Here is a 15,544-nt window from a genome sequence, read left to right as displayed (position 1 = left end):
GTGAGGTATCACCTCACACCGGTCAGAATAGCTATCATCAAAAAATCTAAAACAATAAATGCTGAAGAGGGTGTGGAGAAAAGGGAACCCTCCTGCACTGTTAGAGGGAATGTAAATTCAGACAGCCACCATGGAGAACAGTATGGAGGTTCCTTAAAAAACTAAAAACAGAACTACCCTATGACCCAGCAGTCCCACTACTGGGCATATACCCTGAGAGAACCATAATTCAAAAAGAGTCATGGACCAAAATGTTCATTGCAGCTCTATGTACAATATCCAGGACATGGCAGCAACCTAAGTGTCCATCGACAGATAAATGGATAAAGAAGATGTGGCACATATATACAATGGAATATTACTCAGCCATAAAAAGGAACTAAACAGAGTTATCTGTAGTGAGGTGGACGGACCTAGAGTCTGTCATAGAGGGAAGTAAGTCAGAAAAAGAAAAACGAATACCGTATGCTAACGCATATATATGGAATCTAAGAAAGCAGTACTGATGAACCAAGTGGCAGGGCAGGAATAAAGATGCAGATGTAGAGAATGGACTTGAGGACACAGTTGGGGAAGGAGAAGCTGGAACAAAGTGAGAGAGTGGCATGGACATATATACACTACCAAACGTAAGGTAGATAGCTAGTGGGAAGCTGCTGCATAGCACAGGGAGATCAGCTCGATGCTTTGTGACCACCTAGAGGGGTGGGATAGGGAGGGTGGGAGGGAAGCTCAAGAGGGATGGGATATAGGGATATATATATACATATAGCTGATTCACTTTGTTGTAAAGCAGAAACTAACACAACATTGTAAAGCAATTATATGCCAATAAAGAGGTAAAAAAATCACATAAAATATGGTCAATTTTAAATATTCTTGAACCATAAACATTTTAAGCAGGTTGAAAATGAATTATTCAATGATTACCTGGAGATGCTCCTCGCCTGTTGTTCTGTTAAGCCAAGCTCTTCACTGGAAACTCCATCTTTTGTTATAAGGTCATTGATAATGTCTGCAATATCAGTCAGTTCACTCATCTGGAGTGGATCTACTGAAACACTTCATTCCCAAATGCAGTATGAGAGATATAAATCAGTATCTACAACTTAATTACATTAAGCAAAAATGAACATGTAAAACTATGCTCTCCAAGAGTATAAATGACCACATAAAATGATAAACATATAACTAATTTCCTTCTATTGCTTTAATTCCAGTAATCCTCGGTGGAAAAGCCTCATCATCAGTAATTGATAACTTCATATGCACTCTCAAAGGAGCAAACATAAGGCCTAGGGGACAATTGGGACAACAACCTGTCCTGCCTATTGAAATATAATACATACTTAGTAAAAGAAAATGTAGCAAATATAAGCTACTGTATTCTAATTACCTATGCTGAACAGTAAGGGATACAATATAACAATCCTCAGTTTCTTAAAACAGGAGGCCCCACCCTGGGGCTGTGGACCACTACCCTGCTACCGGTCCGTGGACTGTTAGGAACAGGGCCACACAGCAGGAGGTGAGCGGTGGGTGAGCGAGAAGCTTCATCTGCCACTTCCCACTGCTCCCATTACTATCTGAACAATACCCATCCCCCAGCCCTGACGTCTGTGGAAAAACTGTCTTCCAAGAAACGGGTCCCTGGTGCCAAAAAGGTTGGGGACTGCTATCTTAAAACACCCCATTCCCAATGTGAATTACCTCCCTTTAATCCACAAAAAATATGTAGTGTAGAAGTTTACATACATATGAACAACAAAATTTCCAGAACACATAATTTATACCTAACTTTAAGTAAAACTGTGAATTAATTCTTAAGATATTTACCTCTCAAATAATTCATCACTGTTATTCACACCTTAAAAAAAAGCAACATTACTATTAATAAAAATTTCAGGTCAGTTATTTTTTCTATTTTCGATTATTAACCTGATCTAGAAATTATATATACAGAAACTGAAATATTTTTAAACCTCCATTTGGTAGTGAATATTGTCCACATTTTAAGATTATTACTTTTCTATCCAGAGTACTCTGAATAATTCATTTTAGGAGGTACAATCTTTCTTTGCTTCATACACAGTTTAGAATACTGGAGTGAGATTTACTAAAAAAAACAAAAAACAAAAACTTCTGATGATCTAACAAGAATACTTTTGGGAGAATATCTAATTTAACTCCAAGAGCCTTTACTTGGAAGAATATGCCCCAAAGAATAATTTTTAAACCTTGTCCAATATTAACAACACGTCTTTAAAGCAAAACACTTGGTCTACTCAATTTTCTGTATGTTTAACCCTCAAAGAGAATTGAGTTAATACAGGGAAAAGTGTCCTGACATCTCTTGTCAAAAACACTTCCTTGTTAAGATTTTCTTATACTAAGATAAATCCACCCTGCCTCTAAGACTTAGAACATCCACATTTTTTTTTTTTTTGGTTTAAGGTCCATGTTCATCATGTCCTTTATTATATCATCCATTCCCACATGTTTTTAATATTAAAACAATTCTGCTTTCTTAAGCACATGTTGTTTTGTTTGTTAATCCTCAAATCAAGGATTTTACATTATCTTTGCTCTCAGAGTCTGGTCCTTTGTGAGTTCTTCGATAATGGTGTATATATAGGCTAACGAGATATAAAAGATCTAAGAAATGAAACAGATTCCTTTCATCAAAAGGCAGAGAAGTGTTATATTCAAATAACTACTTTTGAAAGTAGTTACATAGGAAGATTCTATCCTTACTTCATTTTCAAACCATTTTTGGAACTTTTTCTTTGGGACAGGCTTCACAATTTACTAAACACAATGGATCAGCTTCATTCCTTGATAGTCACAATTCCTTTTTAAAAAAAATTCCAAACAGTGACACTCAGGCTGATCATCTAATTCACTTATCAGAAACACCTCTGAATAACTTATGGCTGTTAACAAAAATTAAATTCATTCTCAGTGACTAAATTATTTGGCACTGATAAGAACACTCAGAAGAATTTGCTAAGAAGTGAAAGTCAATTTCAAAAGAGTAAATTTGAGCTGTTTGTGAGCACTAGAAGTAAAGGAATGACTGCACATCTTTCCAAGAAGCCAACCTTGGAGAAGAAAACACCCATTAGGGCATCTAAATTCTGCACTTCTAAAAAAATACTAATTAGGTTTCTTTTTTAATTTATAATTAAACATTGGATACTAGAGAAAAAACATTTTTATTTATCCATCTTGACATGTGTTATGACATTTATTGACACTTCTCCTTGTTTTTTCCTCTTGCCTTAGAGTTTAAGAAGCTATTACAATCCTGAATGAATCTTCGCCTTAACCTGGTACTCTCAATTTCTCTTCTCCTAGTACTTTCTTTTCTTCTGCCTTTAAACATAAGAGTTTGTATTTATCTCCAACTCAAAATGATCTTTGACTTCATTTCCTTTATCTCATTTCTATCTTCATTCTTCTCATTTCCTTTTACTGTCAGAATTCTTAAGTTGCCTATACTTACAGCTTCTTGAGTCTGTCTTCGTCCCCAACCTGCCTTCTTCTACCCTTGATATTACCCTGAAAGTCCTCTAGTCCTTAAAAAAAACTCAGTCTTCATTCTTGACTTTCTGGCGGCTTGTGAAACTGTTAGCCACTCACTTTTTCTTGAAAATCCCTTTACCAGAGTCTGCTCATCCATTTCCCTCACTGGAGGCGGGGGCTCCCCTTGCTCTCTAATGGGTGGCATTTCACAGGTTGGTCCTCATCTTTTCTCCTTTTTCCATCTTTCTTGCAGAAAACTGATGCACTCTCTAAGTCTTAACTATATAATTAGGTAAAAGGCTCTTACAGCTGTTTATTAAGCCTAAAGCTCTCAGCAAGCTCTACTTCCTTATCAAAAACTAGATCCTAAATATGACATGGCCCTGCATCTCCTTAAATGCTACATGTGGTCCGAAGGTGTCCTAGAGTTTGACGTTAAGACCTGGTGATATCCTTGCTCTTAGTCCAACAATGCTAACTAGCCATTCACGTTCTCCTTCCTTTCCAACCACTTAATCAGTGAGTATCATCAGCTGCCTATTCAGAATGTCTCTTGTTTCTTCTCCTTTCCCACAACACTGCACAGGCCCTCATCACTGCACAGGTCAGATTAATTTAACAGTTCACTAACTGACCCAGGCCTCCATCCTAGTCTTCCTCCTAACCTCCACCGCTCAGAATTTACCAATGATTCCTAAGTACAAAATGGAGTTTAGACTTCTCAGATACAGCTAGAACCCACTAAAGCCTCTTTAACCTAATTTCTCAATTCTCCCCCCACCCATAAGAGGGAAGAGGAAAGATACTGGTAACCAAGAACCTATAGGAATCAAACAGATTCTCAGCTAGTTGCTCTATCTATAGTACTTAATCCTCACAGCAACTCTATGAAGTAAAAATAATTATCACCATGTGATGATGACTGAAATACAAACAGAATCTAGGAAGAACTTAGAGAAAAAAATTTCAAAGTTTAAACCAGCTTCTTAATAGCTTTTGTTTAAATAACAGCAATGTCATTTAAAAATAGCATTTCTTAACTGATTATATTAAGTTAATAATGGTAATAAAACATACTGTAAACATTCAGTAGAATCATCATTATTGACCATAAATATCTGAGGGCAAAAAAAATATTTAAAGCCACTGTTAGTGGTCCAACTGTGATATTTAGTATGCCCTGCTATTTATATGACACCAAGTACTTGTTAGGACCAAGGAATAGCATTTTGAATTGCCAGCTCCAAATGAAATGGAATGAACAGTGGCACTGAACTTGTCTAAGGCTCAATATCCTCAACTGTAAAATGGGGATAATAATGGTAGCTACGTCACAGGTCAGGCTTACACCAGGGTCAATGCATGTAAAACAACAATGTCTGGCACATGGCAGAGGCTCAATAAATTACAGCTATTATTTTGTTTTCAAATCAAAACTCTCATAGTTGACAGAGTTGGAATTTCTTAATTTTTACAAAAATCAAATATTATAGTGTTATAGTATAATATACCAGTATAATGGTATAATACTTTAGTTGCAATGTATTTAACATTAATAAGTTACACAGAGATATGACACATGCTTGCAGTGTATCTTATGAAGGTGACAAGATGACGTAGCTCTTCATGTGAATAGCACATTTTTAACATCCCTTTCCCGAAACTTATAAGTATTGCAAAATGGCTTCACGAATCCTTCACAACTATATTCCTAGTAAGTACTCTTCAGTAAGAGTATTGGAAAATAAGAGTAAATGAAAAAAGTTAAGAACGATACCAGGAGAAGTCACATTCTGGTCACTGGAAAGGCTGACAGCTGAATCGGCAGAAGGAAACACACAGGTTTTCCGACTAGGATGAGTTTCCGTTACTGAAATCTGTTCATTGTCCCTTTGATCTTCTTTATTCATATGAGTCAGGAAATGCACTATCCATAGTATATATTACAATTAAAAGAAAACAGAAGAAAAAAGTCACATGGGAAAGACATAGCACTTAGCTAACACTTCCACATGGCAACAGACACATTAGAAGTTTACAACATATTATTCTGATAGCTTTCTATTTACCCCATAATAAAATAATTTAATACAATATTTAAAATTTAAACTCCCTCATGGTTAAAAAAAAAACTATTAAAGTTACTATCAACTTCAGATTGAGCTACAGTGGATAGGCCCATGCCCTGTTATAAAACAAAGGAGAAATGCTAAATTAAAAAAACAAAACAAAAAAGATTCATACACAACCAAGACCTGTAAATAAAGAAATCTTCTGGTGCCATAAAAGCAAAAGGAATTCAAAGCTGGGCAATAAATGGACAATGATGCTGGCATAGTCCACGGAGGAACAGGAGACGTGGTTTCTGCAGACTGCAGTGAGGGGAACTGAGCTACCTTCCTATGGCTCAGAGTGCTGAAGGACAGTTCTGTCCATAAAATGTGGATAAGAGGGCTTCCCTGGTGGCACAGTGGTGAAGAATCCGCCTGCCAGCGCAGGGGACATGGGTTTGAACCCTGGTCTGGGAAGATCCCACATGCCATGGGACAACTAAGCCTGTGTGCCACAACTACTGAGCCTGAGTTCTAGAGTCTGAGAGCCACAACTACTGAAGCCCATGCACCTAGATCCCATGTTCTGCACCAAGAGACGCCACTGCAATGAGAAGCCCGCGCACCACAACAAAGAGTAGCCCCCGCTCTCCGCAACTAGAGAAAAACCCACGCGCAGCAACGAAGACCCAACGCAGCCAAACAAATAAAATTTTAAAAAAATGAAGATAAGAAAAACTCTGCCCTAAAAAAGCAGCAAAGAAGTTTTCTATCTCTGTGGATAGTGGATGGGACAAAAATAAAAGTCAACTCTGAGAAATAGAAACCCCTGTCTTGCTACAGGCAAATGTGGGATCTGAATTTATACTATCTATGTAGTACAGCAACTCCAAGCCAAAAATATATATATATAAACTTGTCCCCACTTTTTTATACTTCAGTAACAGCAAGAAGTAAATATAAAACCACTCCAAAGAAAAACATATACAACCTAGCAGAACCACCCCCTGCAAAATAAGCTCATGATAAAAAATTAAAACTCACACAAAGAAGGAAGCAACCCTGAGGACAGTATATAGATTTCACAATTGAGAATATGCACACAAGAAATAAAATAACCTGAAAGGGCATAAAATATTACTAAAATAATTAAATTGATGAAATAAGGTATAGAAACCACAATAAAAGAACAGGACAGAGTACATCCAAAGAACAGATAGATTTGAAAAACAAACAAAACTTCTAGACATTAAGAATGCAGTCACCAAAATTAAAATTCTACAGCAAAGGAGACACAGCAGAAGAGAGAATTCGTAAACTAAGAGAGAGAGATCTGAGGAAACATCCTGAGCACATCACTGAGAGATAAAAAGGTGGAAATTAAGAAGTGATTAAAAGACAAGAAATAGACTGAGAAGTTCCAACATACCTCTAACAATTGTTTTAGAAAACAGAACAGAAAGAATGGGGAAGAAGCAATACTCCAAAAGAAATCAGATGAAAAAATCCCAGTGTTAAATCTGCAAATCATTCCTCCGAAGGTTGGTCCCCTGTCCTCCAAAGCCCCCTCCAGGTGGCATGGGTCCTGGGGGCGTAGGAGGGAGACCCGGGGAGATCAGGAGAGGCAGGCAGGAGAGGCCCTCCGGACCGGAGGAGCAGGAGAGGAGAGGAGGGCATTTGCCCCACCCACTTGATGTGGGTCCCTGAGCATTGACCCTGCCCACCACCCAAACCTCACCCTTGCTTAGGACCCACCCTCCACAGCCAAGGCCTTTTCCCTGTTTTTTTTTTTTTCTTATTTTCTTTTCTTTTCCCCTCTTTTCCCTCCTTTTTTTTACTAGTGTGGTACTGTTGTACCTTCTGGTTGTTGATTCAACTATATTTTCATTTTTATATTCTTTCTAACATATCTGTTAGTTTCCTAGTCTAATTTTATTTTTTACTTTTACTCATTTTTTTTTTTTTTTGCCACCACATGCGGCTTGTGGGATCTTGGTTCATGAGTGGGAGGTCAGGCTGAAGCTCCTGTGGTGGGAGCTCCGTGTCGGAACCACTGGACTAACAGAGAACCTCAGACCCCAGGGAATATTCATTGGAGTGAGGTCTCACGGAGGTCCTCATCTCAGCACCAACACCCAGCTCTACCCAACAGCCTATAAGCTCCAGTGTTGGAAGCCTCAGGCCAAACAACCAGTAAGACAGAAACACAATCCCACTTATAAAAAAAAAAATGAGATGGCAAAAAAATATGTCACAGATGAAGGACCAAGGTAAAAACCTACAACACCAAATAAATGAAGAGGAAATAGGCAGTCTACCTGTAAAAGAATTCAGAGTAATGATAGTAAAGATGATCCAGAATCTGGAAGTAGAATGGAGGCACGGATTGAGGAAATATAAGAAATGTTTAACAGTGATCTAGAAGATCTAAAGAACAAACAAACACAGATGAACAACATAGTAACTGAAATGCAAAACACATTAGAAGGAATCAATAAAAGAATAACTGAGGCAGAAGAACAAATAAGTGAGCTGGAAAACAAAATGGTAGAAATAACTGCCAAGGAGCAGAATAAAGAAAAAAAAATGAAAAGAATTGAAGACACCCTTATAGACCTCTGGGAAAACACTAAACGCACCAACATTCTAATTATAGGGGTCCCAGAAGAAAAAGAGAAAAAGAAAGGGTCTGAGAAAACATCTGAAGAGATTATAGTCAAAAACTTCCCTAACATGGGAAAGGAAAGAGTCACCCAAGTCCAGGAAGCCCAGAGAGTCCCATACAGCATTAACCCTAGGAAAAACACAACAAGACACACATTACTCAAAAGAACAAAAATCAAATTCAAAGAAAATATATTAAAAGCAGCAAGGGAAAAACAAAAAATAACATATAAAGGAATCCCCATAAAGTTATCAGCTGATTTTTCAGCAGAAACTCTGCAGGCCAGAAGGGAGCGGCAGGATATACTTAACATGATGAAAGACAAAAACCTGCAACCAAGATTACTCTACACATTAAGGATCTCATTCAGATTTGAGGGAGAAATCAAAAGCTTTTCAGACAAGCAAAAGCTAAGAGAATTCAGCACCACGAAACCAGCTTTACAACAAATGCTAAAGAAACTTCTCTAGGCGGGAAACACAAGAGCAAAAAAAGACCCACAAAAACGAACCCCAAACAAGTAAGAAAATGGTAACAGGAAGATACATATGGATAATAACCTTGAATGTAAATGGATTAAATGCCCCAACCAAAAGACACAGACTGGCTGAATGGATACAAAAACAAAACCCATATATATGCTGTCTACAAGAGACCCACTTCAGACCTAGGGACACCTATGGACTGAGGGGAAGGGATGGAAAAAGATATTCCATACAAATGGAAATCAAAAGAAAGCTGGAGTAGCAATACTCGTGTCCAATAAAATAGACTTTAAAATAAAGACTACTAACAAGAGACAAAGAAGGACACTACATAATGATCAAAGGATCAATCCAAGAAGATATAACAATTATAAATGTTTACGAACCCAAAATAGGAGCACCTCACTACATAAGGCAAATGCTAACAACCACGAAAGGAAAAATTGACAGTAACACAATAATAGAAGGGGACTTTAACACACCATTTAAACCACAACACACCACTTAAACCAATGGACAGATCATCCAAAAAAAAAATAAATAAGGAAACACAAGCTTTAAGTGACACAAAAGACCAGATAGATTTAATCGATATTTATAGAACATTCCACCCAAAAGTGGCAGAATACACTTTCTTCTCAAGTGCACATGGAACATTCTCCAAGACAGATCACACCTTGGGTCACAAATAAAGCCTTGGTAAATTTAAGAAAACTGAAATCATACCAAGCATCTTTTCTGACCACAATGCTATAATACTGCAAATGAATTACAGGAAAAAACACTGTAAAAAACACAAATATATGGAGGCTAAAGAGTGTGCTAGTAAATAACCAAGAGATCACTGAAGAAATCAACAAAGAAATAAAACAATACACTCAAACAAATGACAATGAAAACACGACGACCCAAAAACCAATGGGAGGCAGCAAAAGCAGTTCCAAGAGGGAAGTTTATAGCAATTCAATCTCACCTCAAGAAACAAGAAAAATCTCAAATGAACAATCTAACCCTACACTTAAAACAACTAGAGAGAGCTTCCCTGGTGGCGTAGTGGTTGAGAGTCTGCCTGCCGATGCAGGGGACAGGGGTTTGTGCCCGGGTCCACGAAGATCCCACATGCCGCGGAGCAGCTAGGTCCGTGGGCCATGGCCGCTGTGCCTGCGCGTCCGGAGCCTGTGCTCCGCAACGGGAGAGGCCACAACAGTGAGAGGCCTGTGTACCGAAAAAAACAAACAAACAAACAAAGAAACAACTAGAGAAAGAAGAACAAAGAAAACCCAAACTCTGTAGAAGGAAAGAAATCATAAAAATCAGAGCAGAAATAAATGAAATAGAAACAAAGAAAACAATAGCAAAGATCAATAAAACTAAAAGCTGCTTCTTTGAAAAGATAAACAAAATTGATAAACCCTTATCCAGACTCATCAAGAAAAAAAGGGAGAGGACGCAAATCGATAAAATTACAAATGAAAAAGGAGAAGTCACAACAGACACCTCAGAAATACAAACGAATATAAGAGACTACCAGAAACAGCTATATGTCAATAAAATGGACAACCACGAAGAAATGGACAAATTCTTGGAAAGCTACAGTTTTCCAAGGCTGAACCAGGAAGAATTAGAAAATATAAACAGACCTATCATAAGTAATGAAATTGAAACCGTAATTAAAAATCTTCCAACAAACAAAAGTCCAGGACCAGATGGCTTCACAGGTGAATTCTAGCAAACATTTACAGAAGAGCTAACACCAATCCTTCTCAAACTCTTGCAAAAAATTGCAGAGGAAGAAACACTCCCATTTTCATTCTACGAAGCCACCATCACCCTGACACCAAAACCAGAAAAAGATATCACAAAATAAGAAAATTATAGTCCAATATCACTGATGAACATAGATGCAAAAATCCTGAACAAAACACTAGCAAACAGAATCCAACAGCACATTAAAAGGATCATACACCATGATCAAGTGGGATTTATCCCAGGGATGCAAGGATTCTGCAATATATGCAAATCAATCAATGTGATAACACCACATTAACAAGTTAAGGAATAAAAACCATAAGATCATGTCAATAGATGCAGAAAAAGCTTCTGACAAAATTCAACACACATTTATGATAAAAACTTTCCAGAAAGTGGGCACTGGGGGAACCTACCTCAGCATAATAAAGGCCATATATGACAAACCCACAGCGAACATCATACTCAATGGGGAAAAACTGAAAGCATTTTCACTAAGATCAGGAACAAGACAAGGATTTCCACTCATACCACTTTTTTTTTTTTTTTTTTTGCGGTACGTGGACCTCTCACTGTTGTGGCCTCTCCCGTTGCGGAGCACAGGCTCCAGACGTGCAGGCTCAGCGGCCATGGCTCACGGGCCCAGCCGCTCCACGGCATGTGGGATCTTACCAGACCAGGGCACGAACCCGTGTCCCCTGCATTGGCAGGCGGACTCTCAACCACTGCGCCACCAGGGAAGCCCCTCTCACCACTTTTATTCAACATAGTTTTGGAAGTCCTAGCTACGGCAATCAGAGAAGAAAAAGAAAGAAAGGGAATACAAATTGGAAAAGAAGAAGTAAAACTGTCATTGTTTGCGGATGACATGATACTACAGATAGAAAATCCTAAAGATGCCACTAGAAAACTACTAGAACTAATCAATGAATTTGGTAAGGTTGCAGGATACAACATTAATGCACAGAAATCTCTGGCATTCCTATACACCAACAACGAAATATCAGAAAGAGAAATTAAGGAAACAATCCCATTTACCATCGCAACAAAAAGAATGAAATATCTAGGAATAAACCTGCCAAAGGAGGCGAAAGACTTGTACTCAGAAAACTATAGAACACTGATGAAAGAAATCAAACACAAAATAAATAGATGGAAGGATATACCATGTTCTTGGATTGGAAGAATCAATACTGTGAAAATGACTATACTACCTAAAGCAATCTACAGATTCAATGTGATCCCTATCAAACTGCCAATGGCATTCTTCACAGAATTAGAACAAAAAATGTTACAATTCATATAGAAACACAAAAGACCCCAAATAGTCAAAGCAATCTTGAGAAAGAAAAACGGAGTTGGAGGAATCAGGCTCTCCGACTTCAAACTATACCACAAAGCTACAGTAATCAAGACAGTATGGTCCTGGCACAAAAACAGAAATATAGATCAATGGTACAGGATAGAATGCCCAGAGATAAACCACTGCACATATGGTCACCTAATTGACAACAAGGGAGGCAAGAACATACAATGGAGAAAGGACAGCCTCTTCAATAAGTGGTGCTGGGAAAACTGGACAGGTACATATAAAAGAATGAAATTAGAACACTCCCTAACACCATACACAAAAATAAACTCCAAATGGATTAAAGACCTAAATGTAAGACCAGACACTATAAAACTCTTAGAGGAAAACATAGGAAAAACACTCTTTGACATAAACCACAGCATCATTTTTTTGACCCACCTCCTAGTTTAACAGAAATAAAAACAAACAAAAAAACCAAATGGGACCTAATTAAGCTTAAAAGCTTTTGCACAGCAAAGGAAACCATAAACAAGACAAAAAAACAACCCTCAGAATGGGAGAAAATATTTGCAAATTAAACAACAGACAAAGGATTCATCTCCAAAATATACAAACAGCTCATGGAGATCAATACCAAAAAAAACAAAAAATCCAATTAAAAAATGGGCGGAAGACCTAAATAGACATTTCACCAAGATAGACATAGAGCTGGCCAAGAGGCACATGGAAAGATTCTCAACATCACTAATTATTAGAGAAACGCAAATCAAAACTACAATGAGGTATCACCTCATGCCTGTCAGAATGGCTATTATCAAAAAGTCTAGAAACAATAAATGCTGGAAATGGTGTGGTGAAAAGGGAACCCTCCTGCACTGTTGGTGGGAATGTAAATTGATACAACCACTATGGAAAACAGTATGGAGTTTCCTTAAAAAACTAAAAATAGAACTACCATATGACTCAGCAATCTCACTACTGGGCATATACCTTGAAAATACCATAATAAAAAAAGACATGTACCACAAGGTTCACTGCAGCACTATTCACAATAGCCAGGACATGGAAGCAACCTAAGTGTCCATCCACAGATGAATGGATTAAGAAGATGTGGCACATATATACAATGGAACATTACTCAGCCATAAAAAGAAACAAAATTGAGTTATTTGTAGTGAGGTGGATGGACCTAGAGTCTGTCATACAAAGTGAAGTACGTCCGAAAGAGAAAAACAAATACCGTATTCTAACGCATATATATGGAATCTAAAAAAAAAAAAAAAAAAGGTACCGATGAACCTAGTTTCAGGGCGGGAATAAAGATGTACACATAGAGAATGGACTTGAGGACACGGGGTGGGAGGGGGAAGTTGGGCAAAGTGAGAGTAGCATCGACATATATACACTACTGAACGTAAAATAGATAGCTACTGGGAAGCAGCAGCATAGCACAGGGAGATCAGTTCGGTGCTTTGCGATGACCTAGAGGGGTGGGACAGGGAGGATGCGAGGGAGGCTCAAGAGGGAGGGGATATGGGGACATATGTATGCATATGGCTGACTCGCTTTGGTGTACAACAGAAACTAACACAGTATTGTGAAGCAATTATACTCCAATAAGGATCTATTAAAAAAATAAAAGAATCATTCCTACCCAGACAAAGTGTATCAAAGATGCAAAATAAACCAAACATAAAGAGGAAAACTTTAAAAGGAATAAGAGATTAAAAAACAGCAATTAGAACGACAGCACATAGGTATTATAAACTCAGCAATTAGAGATGTCAGTGGAAAATGGAATAATATCTTTAAAATCCTGAAGGAAAATAAGCATCAATCTAGAATTCTGTACTTGGCTATAAGCCATCACTCACATTTGTAGTAAAATTAAAACTATTTTCAAAGACTGGGAGAACTTGCTACTAACAGACTCTAGTTGAAAGAACTAATAAAGGAAGGAAGAAGAGAACAATCCTCGAAGAAGTGGATGCAAGAAGCAATAATGGCACAGAATAGAAAATGCCAGAGTGCATCTCAGGCAATAGGGACAAGTATTATTTGATGAAACTTGTGTTTTGGTTTCATATATTTATTGTTTACATAAGTACACTATTCAATTACCAACTTTTTAAAAAAGAGAAGCAACTTAGGGGAAAGAAACTGGCAAACGTGCTGATAAATTCAAATTAGTATTTACTTAAAAAAATACAAGACAGTGCAGTGGTTAAGAATCCACCTGCCGATGCAGGGGACACGGGTTCAAGCCCTGGTCCGGGAAGATCCCACACGCCACAGAGCAACTAAGCCCATGCACCACAACTACTGAGCCTGCACTCTAGAGCCCACGAGCCACAACTATTGAGCCCGTGAGCCACAACTACTGAAGCCTGCATGCCTAGAGCCATGCTCTGCAACAAGAGAAGCCACCACAATGAGAAGCCCGCACACGGCAACAAAGAGTAGCCCCTGCTCGCCACAACTAGAGAAAGCCCGGACACAGCAACAAAGGCCCAACCTAGCCAAAAATAAATAAATTAAAACCAAAAAAAAAAAAAACGTTTAACAACAACAACAGCAAAAATACAAGACAAAGGAGACTAAGTGGGTGGGTTAAAAACAAGGTAGAACAAAAATACTAGAGAACAGTATCAGAGAAAATGTGAAAAGGCATATCAGTGTTAAAAGTCTAAAGTCCTTATAGTGTTTGGGAGGTAAATATATTCATCTCAACACTCAACTCTGAATGTTGAAAACTGAAGAATAATCACTAGGAGATTAAAAATAGAATGTATAATTTCTAAACAAATAGGGAAAGAGAGTATATAGAAAACTCAATACAAGAGAAGGAAAGGACAGAAAGTAAAGAAAAAATAAGGAGTAAACAGGAGGCACAAAATAAGATAATAGAAATAAGCACAAATATATCAGTAATCACAGTAAATGGAAACTGATTATACTTGATGATTAAAACACAAATTATGTAATTATTTAAAAGAATGAAATCTAGCTATATGCTGGACACAGCTACAACATAATCACTCAGCTTGAAAGTAAAGGGATGTCTAATGTACAGGAAATACAGGGAATGGAGGAACATGTTAAATGACACGACAGAGATTCAATTAGCAAATTACAGACTCCAAAAAATACTTAAGGACAAACAACGAGGTTTCTTCAACAAATAAACTGGAAGGGAAAAAGAGAGATAAAGGAGTAACACAGAAGTTAAAGGAAACTTTTAAGCCATCAACCAACTGCCATGTATAGACCTTATCTACTCCAACTAGACCAAATAAACTATTTTTTAAAATGAGGCAACTGGCAATAGTCGAACACTAATTAGATACATGACAGTATCAAGACTTTTTAAAAAAGAAATGACGATACTATTATTTTTTAAAAGGAGACCTTACCTCTTAGAGATACATATAAAATATTTATGGATAAAATAATGTGCTGTCTGGAATTTGTTTTAAAATAACTCAGGAAAAGGTAGGAAGAGTGGGTGGGATTGGCCATGAGTTCGTAATTGTTAAAGGTGATTGTTGGGTACATGAAGGTCAATTATACTATTCTGTCTGCTATTGAAATATGCTTGAAATTGTCCATTAAAATTTTTTAAAAATGAAAAGTACTAAAAAAGATATGCCAGGCAAAAGAAAAGCAGGAATGGACATATTAATATTAGACAAAATTGACTTTTGAGTCTAAAAAGCATTACTGCAAATAAAGAGAGTCATTAATGATAAAAGGGACA

The 15,544-nt window shown here is 37.5% G+C and overlaps 1 protein-coding gene across 7 annotated transcripts in view; it reads right to left on the bottom strand.

Moving 5' to 3' along the window:
• The window catches only part of CPLANE1 (ciliogenesis and planar polarity effector complex subunit 1), a 133,531-nt gene that overhangs the window by 28,685 nt on the left and 89,302 nt on the right, over positions 1–15,544 (bottom strand). For all 7 annotated transcript variants that reach the window (XM_082623134.1, XM_082623136.1, XM_082623137.1 and 4 more), the window contains 3 exons: positions 5,303–5,452; positions 1,837–1,867; positions 931–1,062 (listed from right to left, as the gene is read on the bottom strand). In XM_082623134.1, coding sequence (XP_082479260.1) covers positions 931–1,062; positions 1,837–1,867; positions 5,303–5,452 — 313 coding nt within the window. The remainder of the gene's footprint in view (positions 1–930; positions 1,063–1,836; positions 1,868–5,302; positions 5,453–15,544) is intronic.

This window comes from Mesoplodon mirus (genome assembly GCF_964341445.2).
Source record: "Mesoplodon mirus genome assembly, chromosome: 5".
In the NCBI taxonomy this organism is placed as follows: domain Eukaryota; kingdom Metazoa; phylum Chordata; class Mammalia; order Artiodactyla; family Ziphiidae; genus Mesoplodon; species Mesoplodon mirus.
Note: the sequence above shows the minus strand (reverse complement) of the source record. Positions and strands in the feature narration are given on the sequence as shown.